Source organism: Cydia amplana, chromosome 11 (assembly GCF_948474715.1).
Source record: "Cydia amplana chromosome 11, ilCydAmpl1.1, whole genome shotgun sequence".
NCBI classification, from domain to species: domain Eukaryota; kingdom Metazoa; phylum Arthropoda; class Insecta; order Lepidoptera; family Tortricidae; genus Cydia; species Cydia amplana.
Window position 1 is genome coordinate 2076136 of NC_086079.1, and position 21541 is coordinate 2097676.

The 21541-nt window shown below is 41.9% G+C and overlaps 1 protein-coding gene, 1 long non-coding RNA gene and 1 other non-coding gene across 3 annotated transcripts in view; all 3 read left to right on the forward strand.

Moving 5' to 3' along the window:
- Nucleotides 1–21541, forward strand: part of LOC134652054 (uncharacterized) — a 257015-nt gene that overhangs the window by 36400 nt on the left and 199074 nt on the right. The gene's annotated exons all lie outside the window — the stretch shown is intronic.
- The window catches only part of LOC134652040 (protein lifeguard 1-like), a 30533-nt gene that overhangs the window by 6613 nt on the left and 2379 nt on the right, over nt 1–21541 (forward strand). Inside the window, exons 2-5 of the mRNA XM_063507193.1 lie at nt 14114–14301; nt 16190–16294; nt 18242–18348; nt 21295–21454. Coding sequence (XP_063363263.1) covers nt 14114–14301; nt 16190–16294; nt 18242–18348; nt 21295–21454 — 560 coding nt within the window. The remainder of the gene's footprint in view (nt 1–14113; nt 14302–16189; nt 16295–18241; nt 18349–21294; nt 21455–21541) is intronic.
- On the forward strand, nt 16814–16886 carry Trnak-cuu (transfer RNA lysine (anticodon CUU)). Its single transcript has one exon. It is a non-coding gene; the product is annotated as a tRNA-Lys (tRNA).

Below are 21541 nucleotides of genomic sequence, written 5' to 3' on the forward strand. Positions count from 1 at the left end.
GATATTTTTGAACACCTCCCCCGCTCCGATATATCTACTGCCGACTGTAATGCATATTGGGCCTTACAAGGTTATATGATATGACTAAGCCATAATGTTTAAAAGTACCTGTTTGTCTGTCACAACACAACATAGTGCTTCCCTTGGCATATAATACTATATAGCATAAAAATGTCCATTAATATTTATTTATTTATTTATTTATTTATATTAAAACCCTACGTGCGGTATTTCAAAGGTTTTCCTATAATTACTCCTAAACATCAGTTTCGATCTAGTTTCTTAAGGGCCACACTTGCACCATTTATTAACCGGAGTTAACCGGTTAAACCTAGAGTTACCATGGTTACCAGTATTATTTAACACTAGGTTAAACGATTAAACGGCTTAACCCCGGGTTAATGGGATGGTGCAAGGGGCCCTCAATGTTTCTACGTTTATACCTAAATGTTATGTTACTTAAATGTTCAGTATATGCTACGATTTATGTAATTTAAGTATGTTGTTTTTAAAATGAGAGCGTAAGTTCTAATGTATGGGAGCGGCTTTATGGCGGCGTTATACCTAATAGTACCTTCTTCATAAAAAACCGGTTTAAATATGGCGTCATTTATAGGTAACTAACCTAATTTATGAATAAATAATTAACTATAGGTACTTATTTACGTATATTAGTCAGCCGATTGATCTATTAAAAAGGCATCTTAATGATATTTTCTATTTATCAAAACTTGTCAAGTAAAGAGGTCTCGTTTTTAACTTGTTAATAAATTCATTAAAAACCCTGTTTTGATATACTTAATATACCTATATCGATAATGCGTGGGGAAGTTTTCATCTACCCAAATACCTGATAAACCTACAAAGATTTGCTCATTCATATCAAATTTTTAAAAACGGTAGTAATAAGATTTGTAACATTTAGGTATGCACCTATTTATTGCCGGTTTTTCTTTATCATTTCCTTGAAATAATTTAACTAACCAGTCTGGTAAGGTAAGGTTAACGCGTAATGTGGTAAACAGGAACAAAATGGGGCATTATCTATGAAAAGGGACCTTATTGTCGATGGCGCTTACGCCGCACAGCGTCGCGCGGCATTGTATTTATATCGGAGCATCGTTAATAACGACAATAAAGTCCCTTTTCATAGATAACGTCACAAATAAACAATTATGTATCAAATTCCTAACTATAAAGACAACACTTCTAACTGTACATTGGTGGACCTTATTCCAAAAGGCATAAGGTTCAACAGTGTGGGCGATCAGTCGCCATCAGATATATCGGAGCGGCTAAGGCACTCACAAATATCTGAACACGCCTCTATTATCAGGGCGTTAGAGTGCGTGTTCAGATATTGTGAGCACCTTGGCCGCTCCGATGTATCCTATGGCGACTGTACCTACCTATGAGTTATTTACTGTGAAACATTAAACTTATGATATCATTTCATTGAATTTCTTCAGGCAATCTACATAATGGTTATGAATTCTTCTATGCCATGCATAAAAGCCGTAACAGCTATTGAATAACCGATGAATAGTGATATGTCGGCGGCCGATCGTAAACTCAGGGAGATCGTGAAATTCCTAGGCATATCGTTAGACGTGAAAATCACTGACTTGTTCCCTGAGTAGACGGAGCCCCGCTACGCGGGGCCTCTTTTTCTGGATAGTGTGACCTTCGGACATCTGAAGCGACTTAACGAACCTATCCTACCTATCTATTGGTTTAATGTTACCGTCGTGAAAACAATAGCACATTTGACATTACACAGGAACTTTACTATCGGCCTGATTATACGATCGGCCGCCGACACATAAACTGGTGACCCCGCGCCCCGCAGCAGGGCCCCGCTGTCTGTGAAGTCTGACTGATGTTAATTTAGTTCACCTACCTGATTATTTATTGTCTTCAATCTATCAAGTCTGTTTACCTATATGTCACAGTTTGTTATTCTTGTTATTTTAATTTGAACTTTATTTCCATGCGCCTTAAGTCCTTTTTCCACATTTTAATGTTATATTGGATATGACGTTTTCGAAGTAACGTGTTTAAAGATGACACATTCAATTATATCGTATTATCATCGCATATGAGGTTCGACTCCATTGCATTTCAAGCTTCAACGCTCAGAAGGACCACTGTAGGTGTAGCACAGTGTAAAAAGTAACAGTGGACCGACGCCTTTGATGTTTACGTAAATGCCGACACCGCACAAGAACACGGTAGGGTTGTCACAGACTTCATAACAGCCCAAAATTTACAAACGTTTCAAATACCTAAGACACGCAGTGTAGTAGTACCGAGCTACTAACAATGGCGATGTATGCAGCTCGGGTGCGCGCGTATTTATGGCAACCTAACCGCGAAATACCTATGTAAAAGCGATAGAGAGAGTCGGATATCGAAATTTCGATTTACGATATTCACGGTACGAGGGGCGTTCAAAATATTCTCGGTATTGATATCTTACGACCTCTTCTAAAATTTCTTTCGTTACTGGCCGCTAAGGTTTATTCATTGACATTAAAAAAAAGTATAATTCGAACCGAGATAGTCTTTTGTTTTTCTGCAATTGCTGAACAAACATGAACATCCTGTGCGAATTGACAATGTTAACTAAATTAGAACATCGATGCGTGATAAAATTCTTGACAAAACAGGGTAAAAATCAAAAAACCATAAAAGAGGAAATGGATTGTGTTTACCGTGAGTCTGCTCCTTCTTTATCTACCATTCAAAAATGGTCAAGCGAGTTTAAACGCGGAAGGGAGAGTATTGAAGATGACCCTAGACCTGGCCGGCCTGTAGTAGCTACTTCACAAGAAAATATTGATAAAGTGGAAAAACTTATATTGGAAGATGGTCGAGTGAAGGTAAAATCTATAGCACAAGTAACCAATCTCTCTATTGGTACCGTACATGATATTATACATGACCATCTTAATATGTCAAAAGTAAGTGCAAGATGGGTTCCGCGAATGCTGACTCGGCTTCAAAAAGACATGCGTGTAGCTTGTTGTTCCGATTTTATTGACCTGTGCGGTGAAAATCCTGATGAGGTGCTGCAAAGAATAGTTACTGGAGATGAAACCTGGGTTCATCATTATGACCCAGAGAGTAAACAAGAGTCCATGCAGTGGCACATTAAGGGTTCAGCTCATCCCAAGAAGTTGAAGGTCATCCCTTCAGCTGGCAAGGTCATGGCCACGATATTTTGGGATTGTGAAGGAGTATTACTAATCGATTATAAAGAAAAAGGTGTAAATATCACAGGACAGTACTACGCTAACATTCTACGTCAATTAAAGGATGTAATTAAAGAAAAGAGGCGAGGAAAGTTAACCAAAGGTATTCTGCTTCTGCATGACAACGCCCCCGTCCATACTGCTCATATTGCCAAGGCAGCTATTGTTGAACGTGGGTTTAAAACTGTTACTCACCCACCGTATAGTCCGGACTTAGCCCCCAGCGACTTCTTTTTGCTCCCCAATCTTAAAAAGGATCTGCGTGGAAATAAATTTTCTGACGATGAAGCATTGAAGGCGGCAGTGGAGGAGCATTTTTACACGAAAGATAAAAAATATTTTTACGAGGGATTAAAAAAAATAATTGATCGATCTTTTAAGTGTATGAACATAGGGGGGGAGTATATTGAAAAATAAAAATATCAAACTTTTCGTACTTGTTTGTTTTCATTCTCATACCGAGAATATTTTGAATACCCCTCGTAGGCCTCAAACCCTTAGGAATAGCAGAATAGCACACATAATCCGATCATAGCTACGGCAATTTCATTACCACACGCAAGATGACCTTGTGAAATTAGCAATTGTTTTGTGCTAAAAGGTCAACGCTATTCCAAAACCGACTTTAGGGAATTGTGATTAGGTTCAGTTTGGGTCCGGATAGTTTTTCAGATTTTAGACGTGCCGTATGAGCCAGTATTGAAAATTCAGCTTTAGGTCATTGTAATTAGGTTCAGTTTAGCCATATTGGGTTTCAATAGTTTTCCAGAAAAGGCTAGACGTGTATTATGAAACGGTGTTCTAAATTCGGCTTTAGGCAATCGTGATTAGGTTTAGTTTGAGTCTGAATACTTTTTCAGAAGAGGCTAGACGTTTACTATCTGCAAACCCAACTGACGTCTGGGGTAGTAAAACTTCTCTTTCATACTTACACGGTCGTAGCAAGAGTGAAAGAGATAGTAATATGACTCCGGTCTTTAGTTTGATTTTAGGATACTACGAGTATTGTACGAATTGGTATTCGAAATTCGACTTTAGTGAATTGTGATTAGGTTTAGTTTGCGTCTGAATAGTTTTTCAGAGGAGAGGAGGCTAGACGTGTAGTATGACTGTCAGTTGTGGTGGAATATTATTGGTGTAATGTCGACGGTGAATAGTGAGATATTTGTTATTTTTAGTAGATAAGAGGAAGGATATGGAAATTAGTGAATTATTACACAGGACGTGCATAATTAACCACTTTTTATGGTGCCACTAGAACTACTAGAAGTGTTACTAGTTGCAATCTCGCAGAGATGTTTATGTTTTTTAACCGACTTCCAAATCTCAAAAGGAGGAGGTTACCAATTCGGTTGTATGTTATTTTTTATGTTTTTTACTCCATATCTCCGTCATTACTGGACCGATTTTGAAAATTCTACCGATTGGTCCCGTTTTTATTGTTATTCTCTTGTTATGTTACGAGGATTGTTTATAATTTTTTTTTATAAAATGTAAGTCTCCAATAAACAAATATTCCTTCAAAAGTTCCTTTATGGTGGTCGATTATGGTATATAACTGGTTGTACCTATATAGATACATAATTATGTGTACCTAGATTCAAGATTTTACTATACTAAGATACTACTACGGATACTGAAGATCTATTGTCGTTAAAATGACTATATGTATATAAACACTATATTGTTTTATCTATACATAACAGTTCCCACGAGGCATATGTGTTACAAGGTACGAGTGCCGTGCATTCTAATAGGTACCTACCTATGATGAAACGGAGACGGTGTACGTAGTAGTTCCTAACCTAATTGTGTTACCCCTGTGATACTTTCGTTTGTATTGGCAAAAAGCATTAAAATCGAATATTTAATTAATTTAATGTATGTAAGTATATTGAAAGTTATATAATAGTAATAGTAAAAAACCTAATATACTACCCTGTGGTGTGGTACGCCACGATTTTTTATATATATTATAAATGGACTTACTCATGGCCACAGACTAGCCGAGGCGAAGACGTGGCTTACGATTGAGCGAGCCTGCCCGAAGGTGCCTGTTCACCCTTGATTTGAAGGTTGCCGGGTTATATGAGCTCGGAAACAGACGCCGGCAAGGAATTCCATTCCTTGGCAGTGCGCATAAGAAACGAGGAAGCAAAGCGCTTTGTGCGAATTGGTGGAATATCTACCAACTAAGGATGGAAACCGGCCGTGCGTCTAAAAGTCCGATGGTAGAATGGGGACGGTGGAATAAGCTCGTGTAGCTCTTGAGCACGCTCCCCGAAGTGCAACCTGTAGAATACCGATATTGAATGTCCTTGACAATACATTAACATAGATGCCTTAATTCTGATGCACACTAGGTATTTAACAGTAACACACTTAACTGGCTATCGGTGTATCTAAGTATAAGTTTTTGCAATAAGAGATAAGAGTTACGCGAACCCGCCACCAAAAGGCACGGCTAAATACAATCACGACTCTCTTATATTAAAACATGCTTGAATCAAATTAAACTTGACAAACCAGGTACTAGTTGCTACGTTTCCAAAAAACATATACCTATATAAATGTTACCTAATGTCTCATGTTACCTATTTCGATTGTATGACGGCGGCCGGTCGTGTGACTGTTAACGGTACGATGATACGTAGCTATAATCAGAGGGTCTACCGCGAAAAAGGGAACGGTGTGGTCGTGGTAACGGGATCTGACTCCAAAGAAAACAACCGAATCACTTTCACAGCTGTATTGTGGCAAAGCGGTACATAGTCTCAGGCACAAGCGAAGGAAAGATAATGAAAACAAATGCGTAAGTCGTAAGCGATAAGCGGGCGCGGGCGCAGCGCGGAGCGGCATGCATTCGCCGTCAAGTTGTGAGTCTGACTGGCGTGGCGGGCAGCGCGGCCGGCGCGGGAGCGCGCCTCGTCGAGCCGGTTTACTGGTGTGACGTCACGGCAGCCTGTCCACCGCGTCCGGAGTTTCGACACAAAAGATAGGATAATTTGTTTGTATTGATGTTGATTTTAATATGTTTATTTATATATATTGCATGTGAATTACTATAGTGAAAGTGAATGTTTTTATATATTTATTTATGTATTTATATTTATATATATTGTATTTATTTATTTATATTTACTGTATGTGTATCTTTATTATTTATGTTTAGTGTTATAAATATTCGCTATTAATATTACATGCTAGTTATGTATATAAGTAAATATTATGATATTATTTATTATTATATACATGCATTTAATAGAAGTATAGTGGTTACACCACATCACTCCCTCCCAGAGACCGTCTTACGGGCGATAATAATCTGGAAACTTCACTCGTCTGCCAGATCTGGTATGTGTTTTCATCTTATTACTTTCTGTATCTTTGGTCTTCTGGGGGTGTGTACTCATCTTCTCTTTCTTTTCAGGTTCTCTGACGTTGCTGTTGGTGCTATCTTCGAGCGTATAAGCTGGCTTTAGTCTGTCAATGGATACGGTGTTCTCTTTTCCGTTTACTCTTAGCTTCCAGACTTTGTTTCCTCGTTCTATTACTGCGTGTGGCCCAGTGTAGGCTGGCGTTAATGCGCCACGTACAGCGTCTTCTCTTACGAAGACGTGAGTGGCTGACTTTAGGTCTTTAAAAACGAAAGTTCTCTTATTTCCATGCCTCGAAGTAGGCACAGGGTGCAGCTGCTGGGTAATATTACGCAAACGCGCAGTAAAATCGGTGATATCGGTTGTCGTAACATCGCTGGGTTGAAAGAACTCGCCAGGCAGCCTTAAAGTTTCTCCATACACGAGCTCTGCGGATGACGTCTGCAGGTCTTCTTTGAACGCGCTTCTTATTCCTAGTAAGACTAGTGGTAAAGATTCCGTCCAGTTCTCCTGCGCGTGACAGACAATGGCTGCTTTTAACTGCCTGTGGAATCTCTCGATTAATCCGTTACAGGCAGGATGATACGCCGTAGTACGTCTGTGTTTGAATCCTGCTATTTTTGCCAAGTATGCGAAGAGTGCCGATTCAAATTGTCTTCCGCGGTCAGTGACGATGTCCATAGGACATCCGAATCGGGATATCCAGACAGACAGGAGGGCTTTGGCGACTGTTTCGGCTGTGATGTCCATCATCGGGATGGCTTCTGGCCAGCGTGTGTAGCGATCAATGGCAGTAAGACAGTAGCGGTATCCTTGAGATGGCGGCAGAGGTCCGACGATATCGATATGGACATGCGAGAATCGGGCTTTAGGTAGTTGGTATGTTCCTAAGGGTGCCTGCACGTGCCTCGTTACCTTAGAACGTTGGCAGGCTGTGCACGCTCGTGCCCAGTCGTGACAATCTTTGTTCATATTTGGCCAGATAAATCGTTCTGCTACGAGCCTCGCTGATGCCCTAATTCCAGGGTGACTAAGCGAGTGCAGACTATTGAAGACTTGCTGGCGATATTCAGGAGTCACGTAAGGTCTTAGAGTTGACGTGCTACTATCACAGTATAGCTCGGTGGCGGAACCGGGTATCATCATCTTCTTCAGCTTGATGGTATGGGTTGTGTCACCGTCTAAAATGCGTTTCAGCTCTGAGTCCTTGCCTTGAGCTTCCGCAAGTTGCACAAGGTCAACAGGCTTTTCTAGCTCCTCTATCCTTGACAGTGTATCAGCTACCACATTGTCCTTCCCTGAAATGTGGCGTATGTCTGTGGTAAACTGAGATATCAGGTCAAGATGGCGAAATTGCCTTGGTGAGCAGTTCGACTTGTGTGACGCGAAGGCAAAGCACAAAGGCTTGTGGTCGGTGTATACCGTAAAAACTCGTGCCTCTAACATGTGCCTGAAATATTTGATTGCGTTATATATTGCAAGCAACTCCCGGTCATACGGCGAATACTTTTGTTGAGCGGGGCTCAGCTTCTTTGAATAAAACGCAATTGGCTGCCAATCGTCCCCGTGCTTCTGCTGTAGCGCCGCGCCAACCGACGTATCTGACGCGTCTGTGACCAGCGCCAGAACAGCTTTACCGTCAGGGTGTGCTAGTAATGCTGCGTCACATAGACTTTTCTTACAGTCGTTAAAAGCCTTCATCGTATCGCCCTTCAACACAACCGGCTGTGATCCTTTGGCTGATCCAATCAGTAAGTTGTGCAGTGGAGCTTGTAATTGTGCTGCTTGGGGAATGAAGCGACGATAGAAATTGATCATTCCCAAGAACCTTCTTAGCTCTTTGATGGTTTTCGGAGCTGGAAATGTCTCAACAGCTTCCACCTTCGCTGCCAGTGGTTTAGTGCCTTCCGCCGAGATGTGGTAACCGAGGAACTTTACTTCCGGTACGCCGAATATACATTTGGAAGGGTTTATGACGATCCCGTAGTCACGAAGCTTGCCGAACAGCTGTTTCAGGTGATCCGTGTGAGCCTCTTCATTCTCAGAGAAAACGAGAAAGTCATCCAAGTAGGCGAATACAAAGTCCATTTCCCTTGTGACTTCATCCACGAACCTTTGAAATGTCTGCCCAGCGTTTCTGAGTCCAAACGTCATATAAGGAAACTCGTACAATCCAAAGGGCGTCGCTATGGCAGTCTTCGCGATGTCGTCAGGATTTACCGGTATTTGGTTGTACGCTTTTACCAAGTCTATGGTGGAGAAAACTTTACAACCTGATAGCTGGTGGGCAAAGTCGTGGATGTGACGGAGAGGATAGCGGTCTGGAACAGTTCGCGCGTTTAACTGTCGATAATCTCCGCAGGGTCTCCAGCCGTTGTCCTTCTTTGGTGCAAGGTGTAATGGCGAAGACCAGGGGCTTGACGATGGCCGTGCTGTTCCGTTCTTGAGCATCGCTTCAAACTCCGCCTTGGCAATCTTCAGCTTATCTGGAGCTAGCCTTCTTGGAGTACAGTGCACCGGTGGTCCCTCGGTAGTCGTGATGTGATGCAAAGTGTTGTGCTTTATGTCACGGTGAATACCGGGAGGCCGTGTTATCTCCGGGTACTCTTTAAGTATGTCATTGTACTTCGACTCACCATTGAGGGTTTTAATGGAAAACACGGTGTCCTCTGGAGTCACGGCTGTGGCAATCGCTGACAGTAGTGTCGTACAGTCCAGCAAGCGCTTATGGCGGCAGTCGACGACTAAATTGTAAAAAGATAGGAAGTCGACCCCGATGATGGCCTTGGTGACATCTGCTACGACGAACTGCCAACTGAAGTCTCGACGAAGTCCGAGATCTAGACTCAGCTGAACATGACCGTATGTACTGATGATTGACCCATTAGCAGCGTAGAGTTCGTAATTGGTTTTTGGTCGATATTCGCGTAATGCAGTTTTAGGATAGACGCAAAGATCACTTCCGGTGTCAACGAGGAATTGCATCTTTGATCGTCGGTCTGTGACGAATAAGCGACCGGAACTGGGGCAATCGTTGGCCGCCATTATCGATTGCCCTGCTCGTTTCCCGATGAGAAGTCACACGGCTTCACGCATCTCGTCGCCTGGTGTTGGAACTTGAAGTGGTACCAGCACACTGGGAACTTGCGGTAGCTTGATTGCGAACGCTGCTGACTATTTCCGCGTCGCTGACTGTTGCTGCGTTCACGGTGCTGCGGCTTACCTCCATTTCTGTATCTGGGACGAGAACGTGACCGCATTTCACTGGAGAGCTCCTGCATCTGTCTCGTAAGTGCAGCAATTTGACTAGCCATTAGATCCATAGCTGAACTGCCGGGCTGGCCAGAGGCGCTAGCGACCTGTGGAGTACCTGGATTGATGTCCCATACGCGATCTGCTAGATCCGCCAAAGAATCGAGGGTAGACAGCGGCTGGGTTGCTACGGCACCTTGAATATTATGCGGTAAACGGCTGGTCCAAATGGTCTTCATAAAGTCCTCAGGAACGTCCGGGCCGGCGATATGCTGCAAGTGTCTTAAAAATTGCGAAGGCTTTCTGTCGCCTAATTCCTCGTGGAGCAAGAGTGTCTTCAGTTTCTTCTCCCGTGAAGCTGACAGGCGTTTAATAAGCTCGCTTTTCAACTTTTCATATTTGTTTGTTGCAGGCGGAGATATAATTATATCTTTAACTTCGGCTGCGTACTGCTGTTCTAGTTGCGATAGCACGTAATAAAATTTTGTCGTGTCGGAAGTAATGGTAGACAATATAAATTGGCCTTCCACTTGCTTAAACCAGACTTCAGGTTCTTGTGGCCAAAATGCCGGAATCTTAACTCCGACACGGAATGTGTCGACACCAGTGGTAATGCGCTCGGTACCGTTATCTTTCGTAGGCGTGACTACTTTAGCATCTCTAAAGCTATCCTTCTCTTCAGTATCAGACATTATGCTTGACTTACGGTTTCCTTAGGTTGTTATTGAGATTATCCAGAAGAAAGCTGCGACCTTTGTCCAAAATAGGGGTCACCAGTGTGGTCGTGGTAACGGGATCTGACTCCAAAGAAAACAACCGAATCACTTTCACAGCTGTATTGTGGCAAAGCGGTACATAGTCTCAGGCACAAGCGAAGGAAAGATAATGAAAACAAATGCGTAAGTCGTAAGCGATAAGCGGGCGCGGGCGCAGCGCGGAGCGGCATGCATTCGCCGTCAAGTTGTGAGTCTGACTGGCGTGGCGGGCAGCGCGGCCGGCGCGGGAGCGCGCCTCGTCGAGCCGGTTTACTGGTGTGACGTCACGGCAGCCTGTCCACCGCGTCCGGAGTTTCGACACAAAAGATAGGATAATTTGTTTGTATTGATGTTGATTTTAATATGTTTATTTATATATATTGCATGTGAATTACTATAGTGAAAGTGAATGTTTTTATATATTTATTTATGTATTTATATTTATATATATTGTATTTATTTATTTATATTTACTGTATGTGTATCTTTATTATTTATGTTTAGTGTTATAAATATTCGCTATTAATATTACATGCTAGTTATGTATATAAGTAAATATTATGATATTATTTATTATTATATACATGCATTTAATAGAAGTATAGTGGTTACACCACACCACCAAAACCACGAAAACTCCAATGAAGGCATAATTAGAGTGACAGAGAAAAATGCCCGCAATTTGCGAACTTCGATTTTCGCGGTAGGCTCCCAGGCTTCGAGCTTCCGATCGAAAAACAATTCTTTCCTGCATTGTATTACTTCAATCGATACCTCGACTTGTAGGTAAATGCAGTTATTAAGTGTGTATAAAGCGTGTTAGACGGTTCCGATAAAAGTTATTTTAAAATACTGTTGTTTATCAAATAAGAAATAAGCGGTTTGACTTGATAACAGTGTTAGTATGTAGTTGCTATCTGTTCCAAATTCTAGCTATCTACGTCAAACGGTCTCTGAGACCGCATTTACCAGATTTTCAAGACCGAAGTGATCCCGTGTAGAAAGGTCTTTACGGAGCATTAAAAAATGACATGCCCAGCAGTGGGACACTAAACCAGGCTAACAAAAAAAATTAAAAATACTTACAGTGTAATTTAGTGATATGTGATAATAATGTGGGTGACTCAGGTGTCGCCATCTGGGTTAATAGGCAAGTTTACACTGTCAATATTAGATTATTTAATATTCAATATTTGGATTCTAATTTATGTACGTTTGAAAGATAGCCCAAAAGCCCAATACTCTATAAATTGTGACGAGTACTGTACCCTTAGTATAAAATTCGACAGCGTGACGTGACGTAGGTACAGTCAGCAGCAATAGTTGCTAAGTGGGCGAGGTGTTCAAAATAATCTGGACGCGACTTTATTGTTAAGAGAATAAGAGCGCGTCAAGGTAATTATGAACACCTCGCTCGCTTAGCAACTTCTGCTGCTGACTGTACTTACTTACGCGTTTAAGTCTCATTTGTATGGGCTTTTGAGTTTCCAAAACGTTCCGCTTGGCGCGCTGTTCAGAATCCCATACAATACGAGACTAAACGCAAACGCGCATGCACGTCCGTCACGCTATCGAATGAAATTTACACTAGGGCAGGCGTGGCTCACTCCGCGATTTCGTCGCGTGTCGCGTCGCTACAAGTATATGCGGCCCACACCAATTTTGGTGTCTAGCCATAGTAGTTGCCGCGCACCGCTACGGAACGGACGCCTGCTTGCGCTTGCGCCACCTAGCGGTCATATTTGTCGTAATAGGCGCGTTTTGATAGAGAGTGAATCTTCCGTACCTAGTACTATTATTTATTCTTTGACTAGGGGTTCACCTATCTCTTTTTTACGGAATGCCCGAAATATTGTCTAAAATCTCCAGCACTGCATAAAAGATCAATGCTCTTATATTGTAAACAGTATCTACTACGTACTAACAGAAACTGACCATTGATAGACTGTATCTCGTTGTAATAAGCCTAATAAGGTATACAGATTGTCAGAATCGAAGATGGTGTATGTTTACAGCATGTTTTGAAACTTTGCCAAATAGTCTCAATCGATGTGCATGGTAAAAAGTGAACAGTCTTGCTGTTTTTAGGATGCTTGAAATTGGAACGCAATAAAAAACGACGATAATTGTAGGGCTATACTGTTCAAACTCGAGGTGTAATTTTAGTACGATTTTGGCATTTGGCGTTTTAAAGTTATAAATTATATTATGAAGATGAGACATGTCACCATTGTCACATTTGTCACCCTACCCATCGAGTTTGAAAATACTTACTATAAAATAAAAGGTTTTATCAAAATTCTGACTAAGTACATTTTACCATTTTTTTTTACATTTTACATTTTTTTTTTCATTTGCGCGTGCGGTAGAGATAGGAACAGTCGGGCCAATGAACGAAATTCTCCGTGCTTAACGTCCATATTTTATTATCAATTGCACTGCATGTCAATTTCAATGGCAAAAAATGTCAATACGGGTGCATTACTCCCACTTGCACCTGCCACAGAATAAGTAATAGTATTATCATACAAAACGGCCAAGCACCGCCCCGCCCCGATTCGGATTACCTCGCCCCGCGACGCCGCGACATGAATCTGACGGACTTCTGGCATGCTCTCAGTAGAGCGACTTACGCACACATACACAATGACGCGTGTACAGACGTGCCGCGCACACATATAAACGCCAATGATTTTTGATGTATGGCGTGTCCGCCCTGTGACCCTGCTTTAAGGGCGCCCGCTAGCTGGTGCGGGTTAACGAAAAATAGTTTGAGCAACGCTGACACTAAAGAGAGTAGAGTGTAGAGAGTTACTGTCATGGTAAATTATGTAGCCACAATAAATTTACTGCCATCTTTCGACAGCAGATTAAAACTGTTAGAACGCCATTTGACTTTGACCCTTATTCTTTCACTGATGTGTTAATTTTAAAATATTGAAATTAACGCCATCTACCCGACAGTAGGCCAAAGGTTATGGCGTCATCTCTCGAAAAGATTGCATAATTTACTTTGCCAATCCGCCTCTATTTCAAATTCACTTTGCTGACGCGGACGCGTGCAATGGATTTTACCTACAATGGAACCCGCGTGCGTGCGCCCGCTCCGTGCACCCGCGCACGCTAGCGGACGCCCCAAATCCGTTTCGTGACTATGTTATATGTATATTAGTCTCTTCTTCTTCATCGCGTTGTCCTGGCATTTTGCCACGGCTCATGGGAGCCTGGGGTCCGCTTGGCAACTAATCCCAGTAATTGGCGTGGGCACTAGTTTTTTTTAAACATTTATATTAGTCAAAGTACATTTTTTACTTGGTTGTATTGTATATACTGCTGCTGATTGTACATATGTACAATTAGCAGCAAAAGTTAACCGTGTGAGGTGTTCAGGTCCACCTTACCCGCTTTGCTGTTCTGCTGCTGAATGAATAACAAAAAATCATCAATTACTTACAATTCTCTTTTAAATTCACAGACCAGAACCAGGGTGGGTACCCGCAAGGTGGGTATCCGCAAGGAGGCTACCCGCAGGGAGGCTACCCGCAAGGTGGCTATCCACCGCAAGGTGGCTATCCGCCGCAAGGTGGCTATCCCCCGCAGCCTGGCTATGCACCTCAGCCTGGGTTTCAGCCGGGCTATGGCGGTCCGGGGTATGCTGGTGAAGTAAGTTAATATGTTTATTTTTTCCTAATACTAATTTGCCGTAAAAGTATAAAACTTTGCCTTTTAACATAACTTTGCGCGTCACATTTCAGTAAAAGCGAAATAACTTAAAAGTAGTTACAGATACACATTCTGAAGAACTTTAAGTTATTTCGCTAATACTGAACTGTGACGAGGTGGGCAAAGTTATGTTAAAGGGCAAAGTTTTATAGTTTTCGGTATGTAAGTAGTACACTACAAACCTAATATTTTGTGGATATATAGGTAGAATATTTTCATTGAATATTTTTTTTACAACACTTTAATTAAAGCAGGAAACCGCTCTTTAATCGCTAACTTATCAAAAACTGGTAAATTAAATAACTTAAAAAAGGTCAGATAAGCATTCTCTTAATCAGCAAATTAAGTAAATGTTATGACAGATAAATCTAGTAGGATTTGAATTAAAAATGGTTGATAGTTTATTGACATATTAAAATAAAAGTTAATCGTACAACAAATTGTTTAAAAAGTACAAGTGGAAGTGGAAATGGATCGAAGTGTATTTTTTTCTGTTAAACGCCAAATTATGGCTTAAAGATGGAATACAATGGCATTTTCAGGACAAAGTGTTGTTTTACATGTAAGTCATGTTTAGATAAATATTACATTATACATTGCAGATTGCAGGTTAAGCTAAAAAGAAATCACGTTAAAACTGTCGAAACAATAAAAAAAATAAAAATGTTATTATTAAATTAGTAGAACGATTTCCGAGTCTTACGGGTTTAGGAGTCTCCAAAATATATATAGGTCTGATTCCTATTCTCTGATAAATGGATCGTATTTGTATAGACGTTAATAATCCATTTAATTTCATTGTCAGTCACATTGATCTTATTGTATCATATTGAGAAACGTCACACTGTGGTTAAATGACTCGTATTACTAATGTAAGGTCAATTTAAGTATATGTGACGTTATCTATGAAAAGGGACCTTATTGTCGATGGCGCTTACGCCATTATTAACGATGCTCCGATATAAATACAATGCCGCGCGACGCTGTGCGGCGTAAGCGCCATCGACAATAAGGTCCCTTTTCATAGATAATGCCCCATATTAGCTTCACCACTAATTAAACCAATTTTAATGAATTAGATGTCAATCGATTATCACTACACCTTATAAAACAAAGTCTCCCGCCGCGTCTGTCTGTTTGTGTGTATGTATGTTCGCGAAAAACTCAAAAACTAATGAACGGATTTTCATGCGGTTTTCACCTATAAATAGAGTGATTCTTGAGGAAGGTTTAGGTGTATAATTTGTTAGGTTTTGTGTAACCCGTGCGAAACCGGGGCGGGTCGCTAGTTTTCTATACAACGGGATGTAATAAGCTAGTGTTTGACGCGCTGCCATTTGTCCACGTCAGCTATGACTGGCTCGAAAATTCCCGGTTATTCCCGGTACTTTTAGTATTATCTTGTATGATTCAAACACTTGTAAAATTGTTTTATGAATAAATAAATAAATAATATCCCTGGTAGCATACCTATTTTACAAAGTTTTATTTAGATTCACCTGTCCCGTTGTCTGTAATCAAATCTTGCAAGTTAAATTTGATCCACTTCCCGGTTTCCGATTGAGCTGAAATTTTGCATTTTTGTAAGTCGGGTGACAATGCAATATTACCCTCGAGCTGATCTGATGATGGAGACAGGGGGTGGTCATGGGAACTCTGAGAAACAACGCAACGTAATTGTGTTAGGCGTTTTTAGAATTGTCTCGATGAGTATTAGTTGTCTGTCGTAAGAAAAGTACAGTCAGTGATAAAAGCTTGTACCAAAAATGAAATTTTTGCCAAAAGCTTATTTAACATACATTTGTTAATATGTAATGTATTATTTCAGGCGGGTGGATACGGACAGCCAGGCGTGTCAGATCTGGGGGAAGATGGTTCTGTCAAGGGGTTCGACTTCAATGACCAGAGTATCCGCAAGTCCTTCATTCGTAAGGTGAGGGTTAATTTTTATTATTTTGTGCCCACTGTTGGGCAAAGGCAGTCCCTACATAGACACAACGCTAATATGTTTTTGACAGCTTTTGTTAGAAAAGGACTTCCACTTGTATTAAAAGTCACAAACTTTTGAGAAACGGGCGCCCGAGGCCCGTTTCTGGTTGTCCTGCCATTGCTTTTTAATTTTTTAATTTTATTTATTTTTATTTGAAAATTTTGTTCAGGTAACAACACCCGTATTATCTACATATACCTTATAGACTAACATACATATGATCATCATCATTATCAGCCTTTTATCGCCCACTGCTGAGATAATAACAGACAGAAACTTTACTTTTTATTATGCAATGCCAGTATTAGCGAACCGCGAAGAATAACTGTCGAAATATCGTATCAGTCATTTTTACCGTTAATTTTAGACTTTATTTCAATGGAGTAAAGTTTATATTTGCCATGGGCGTTGTATAATGTCATGTTGACAAGGTGTTCCCTAATTTGGATGGAGGTGTCAACTGCCCGGCTAGCTCAGTCGGTAGAGCATGAGACTCTTAATCTCAGGGTCGTGGGTTCGAGCCCCACGTTGGGCGAAATCTTTTTGCATTTTTAAAATATTTTTTGATATCGATCGATCGCTTTCTGAAGGGAGTCAATTTCGAAACTAAAGTATAGCCAACGTGGCTAATTCCGTCATAGGGCCTATTTCGTTCACGAGCGTATATTTCTTTGATTTTATGTTTGCCCCAAAATATTTAACACTTTCAGTGCCGTTTCCAGTACAAAATGAACATTTCTTGGCAGTGAATGTGTTAATATGAAATGTTAACACCATTTGTTTTTAACAACATTTGTGACCTTAGTCTTTGGACAAACCCTGAAATCCCACGTAGGGTTACTTCTCAGAAATGCTCTAACGTTAATATTTTTTAAATTAGAACAAAGATAAAAAAAAATCAATCAAAAGTTATTTCCAATAATCGACAACAAAAAGAAACACTCTGTATTAATAATAGGGTATTTTCCTGTATTTAAAATAAATTATTTCACACCATGCATGAAATAAAGCACCAGATAATTATTACAAAAAAATAGATAGCTATTATTTTTAAGCACAAGTCTTATTTAATAAATCGGATAGAAATATAAAAAGTAGGTGAGTTGACCGTGACGTCACGATGTAATGTTTCATATAAATTCCATATTAGAAAACCGTTTTGACAGTTCTAAAAAAGAAACTGATTTGATTAGTAGGAAAATACCCTATTAGCAGTGCTTTTGACAATTTGTTCGAAAATGTGCGGCAATGATGACATTTAAGGGGCCCACTGATTAACAGTCCGCCGGACGGTATCGGCCTGTCAGTTGTTCGGAACTGTCAACTTTTTGTTCTAACTGACAGGCCGATACCATCTGGCGAACTGTTAATCAGTGGGCCCCTTTATCAAAAGTCAGAATCTTATTAAAAAGATAAGCAAAAACGTCGAAAACGGTTTCATACTATTTATTACCTCAGGAGCTACAGGTTGCTCCAAAGTAAAAAATAGTATTTTTTTAATTTCTTCGTAACCGCTCCATCGATTGTTATGATACTTTGTATACTGGTTCTAAATACCCTAATGCATATACATTTCGGCTTAGTCCAATGCATAGACTAGGAGTCCTCTAGACGGAGTTTAGAGCAATTATTTCATGAAACCGATGCTGCCAAAAATACTGGGGTGCGGGGGACGAGGTGAGCGAGTCCCGTGCCGTGATTGGTCCGTTCAAAGACACGGACGTCACACAAAGACACTTTGACCCGAAAATGGAGTAAAACTACCGTATATTTGTGGCAAAGGGGGTAGCGCTACTATGCTCAGTCTGGAGGATGTCTTGTCTGTGGTCCAATGGCTAGCTATACCCTGTATAATATTTAATAGTTATTTAATAATTATAATATTTTCAGGTGTACTCTATCTTGATGTGTCAGCTGCTCATCACTATGGCATTCACTACACTCTTCACGTACCACGAGGGCTCCAAGCTGTGGTTTAAAGCGCATTCCTACATGATGTGAGTAAACAACTTCAAATGTAGGTAGCTAATTATAACCACAGTGTCAAAAGTAGTGGACCGACGCCTTTCATGTTACCGCACAAGAACACAACAGAACTGCACATTTCAAATAAGACACGCTAGCTCTGTAAATAGTACCGAGCTAGTAACAATGGCGATGTATGCAGCTCGGGTGCGCGCGAACCACCCCTCGCTACTCGCACCCCGTACGATTGCCCTGCGACGACGATTATTTTATAGACATGTTACTGTAAAATGGGGTGAGTAGGGTTCGCGGGGAGAGTTGGATTATGAATGGGGAGAGAAGGGACGAAAGGGGCGTGAGGTGGAATTTTAAGGCTACTGCTACAAAAATAATGTATTCCAATTTAAAATGGAGCTATAGTAATATTCATAATAAAAAAAATCGATCCAACAATCTTCCAAAATCACCTTTATATGAAATTCCATCTCAGCCCAATTACGAGGGACTACGGGGTGAGGTGGGATTTCCTGTTTATCGTCAAAGTTATGAAATAGAACTATCCAAAATAAAATAAAAACTGAAATACAAACGTCCGGAACACTTATTACCTATATATGGTGTATATGTAAAAATAAAATGTTATCGGGGTTTGAATGTCAGTTTTGCCCCTACTCACCCCATCTTACGGTATATGATGTACTCGGAATTGACAGTGTCTATTTTACTAGAATGCCAATCAGTACTTGCCAATTACAAAAGTTGTACATACCTATAGCTGGTCAACCAGATCTTGTCAGTAAAAAAAGGCGCGAAATTCAAATTTTCTATGGGACGATCCCTTCGCGCCTACATTTTTCAAATTTGCCGCCTTTTTCTACTGACAAGATCTGCTTGACCAGCTATATTTGGAACTAATAACCAATAATGGATATTAAAGGGATTGCAAGGCTTATAGGATGGCAGTAAGCATTGCAAAGGGCTAGCTTTATTTGTTTGGTAAGTTTTTCGGTAAGGGATAGCCAAATGAATGGGCTAGCAGTTCGAACTGGTAAGCGTTTCACTGGGTTAGTCGCCTTAAAGGAACGCCCATTGAAAGGCTTTTATCGAGGAAAGGGTTGTCGGGTCCCTGGATGGTATATGGCTTTTTTGCAGGTCGTTGGAGACCCCTGGCCTAAAAGGCCAGTGTTTCGTGAAGTTTATCTACTGTTCATCTTCCTTTATCCCGGCATTTTGCCACGGCTCATGGGAGCTTGGGGTCCGCTTGACGACTAATCCCAAGAATTGAAGTAGGCACTAGTTTTTACGAAAGCGACTGCCATTTGACCTTCCAACCCAGAGGGGAAACTATTAGATGTTTTCCTTCACCGAAAAGTGACTGGTAAATATCAAATGACATTTCGTAGGACATAAGTTCCGAAAAACCCATTGGTATGAGCCGGGGTTTGAACCCGCGATCTCCGGATTGAAATTCGCACGCTCTTACCGCTAGACCACCAGCGCTCAAGTTCATCTATTATTAATGATTATTAATTATCATTATGTTTCTTCCAGGTTCGTAGCCCTAGCCGTGGTCATAGTCTGCCTGATCGTGATGGCGTGCTGCGGGAACGTGCGTCGTCAGGCGCCGTTGAACTTCATCTTCCTCGGTATCTTCACCCTCGCGGAGAGCTTCCTGCTCGGGGCCGTGTCGAGCACTAAGGCGCCTGAAGCGGTAAGTTTGAATTTTTCAGTCACTCACTCATCGCATCGGTCACTCACCCACCGCATCGGTCACTCACGCAACTGCCTACTTTCTGCCTCGGTCACTCACCACCCCAACTAATAATCCTCAACACACTCATTCATTCGACCACCAATCTGGTCACTCGGTTCTTCACGCATTCGGTCACTCACTCAGTCGGTCACTCACCGACTGGTCAGTGACTTAGTCATGATGTCTGACTTGACGTCTCGCTCCACCAAGGCGCCTGAAGCGGTAAGTTTGAATTTTCATTCACTCACTCATCGCATCGGTCACTCACCCACCGCATCGGTCAGTCACGCAACTGCCTACTTTTTTCTGTCTCGGTCACTCATCATCCCAACTAATAATCCTCAACACACTCATTCATTCGACCACCAACCTACCTGGTGACTCGGTCACTCACCGACTGCTCAGTGACTTAGTCATGATGTCTGTCTTGACATCTCGCTCTGCACGCGCTATGACCCGCTCGGCTCGTACAGTGCGTGTGCTGTGTTCACGTGATTGCGTGCAGGTTCGTAGCCCTAGCCGTGGTCATAGTCTGCCTGATCGTGATGGCGTGCTGCGGGAACGTGCGTCGTCAGGCGCCGTTGAACTTCATCTTCCTCGGTATCTTCACCCTCGCGGAGAGCTTCCTGCTCGGGGCCGTGTCGAGCACTAAGGCGCCTGAAGCGGTAAGTTTGAATTTTTCAGTCACTCACTCATCGCATCGGTCACTCACCCACCGCATCGGTCACTCACGCAACTGCCTACTTTCTGCCTCGGTCACTCACCACCCCAACTAATAATCCTCAACACACTCATTCATTCGACCACCAATCTGGTCACTCGGTTACTCACGCATTCGGTCACTCACTCAGTCGGTCACTCACCGACTGGTCAGTGACTTAGTCATGATGTCTGACTTGACGTCTCGCTCCACCAAGGCGCCTGAAGCGGTAAGTTTGAATTTTCATTCACTCACTCATCGCATCGGTCACTCACCCACCGCATCGGTCAGTCACGCAACTGCCTACTTTCTGCATCGGTCACTCATCATCCCAACTAATAATCCTCAACACACTCATTCATTCGACCACCAACCTACCTGGTGACTCGGTCACTCACTCAGTCGGTCACTCACCGACTGCTCAGTGACTTAGTCATGATGTCTGTCTTGACATCTCGCTCTGCACGCGCTATGACCCGCTCGGCTCGTACAGTGCGTGTGCTGTGTTCACGTGATTGCGTGCAGGTTCGTAGCCCTAGCCGTGGTCATAGTCTGCCTGATCGTGATGGCGTGCTGCGGGAACGTGCGTCGTCAGGCGCCGTTGAACTTCATCTTCCTCGGTATCTTCACCCTCGCGGAGAGCTTCCTGCTCGGGGCCGTGTCGAGCACCAAGGCGCCTGAAGTGGTAAGTTTGAAATGTTTCGGTCACTCACGCAATTGCCTCCTTTCTTCCTCGGTCACTCACCAACTCAACTACCTCATCACTCAGCCG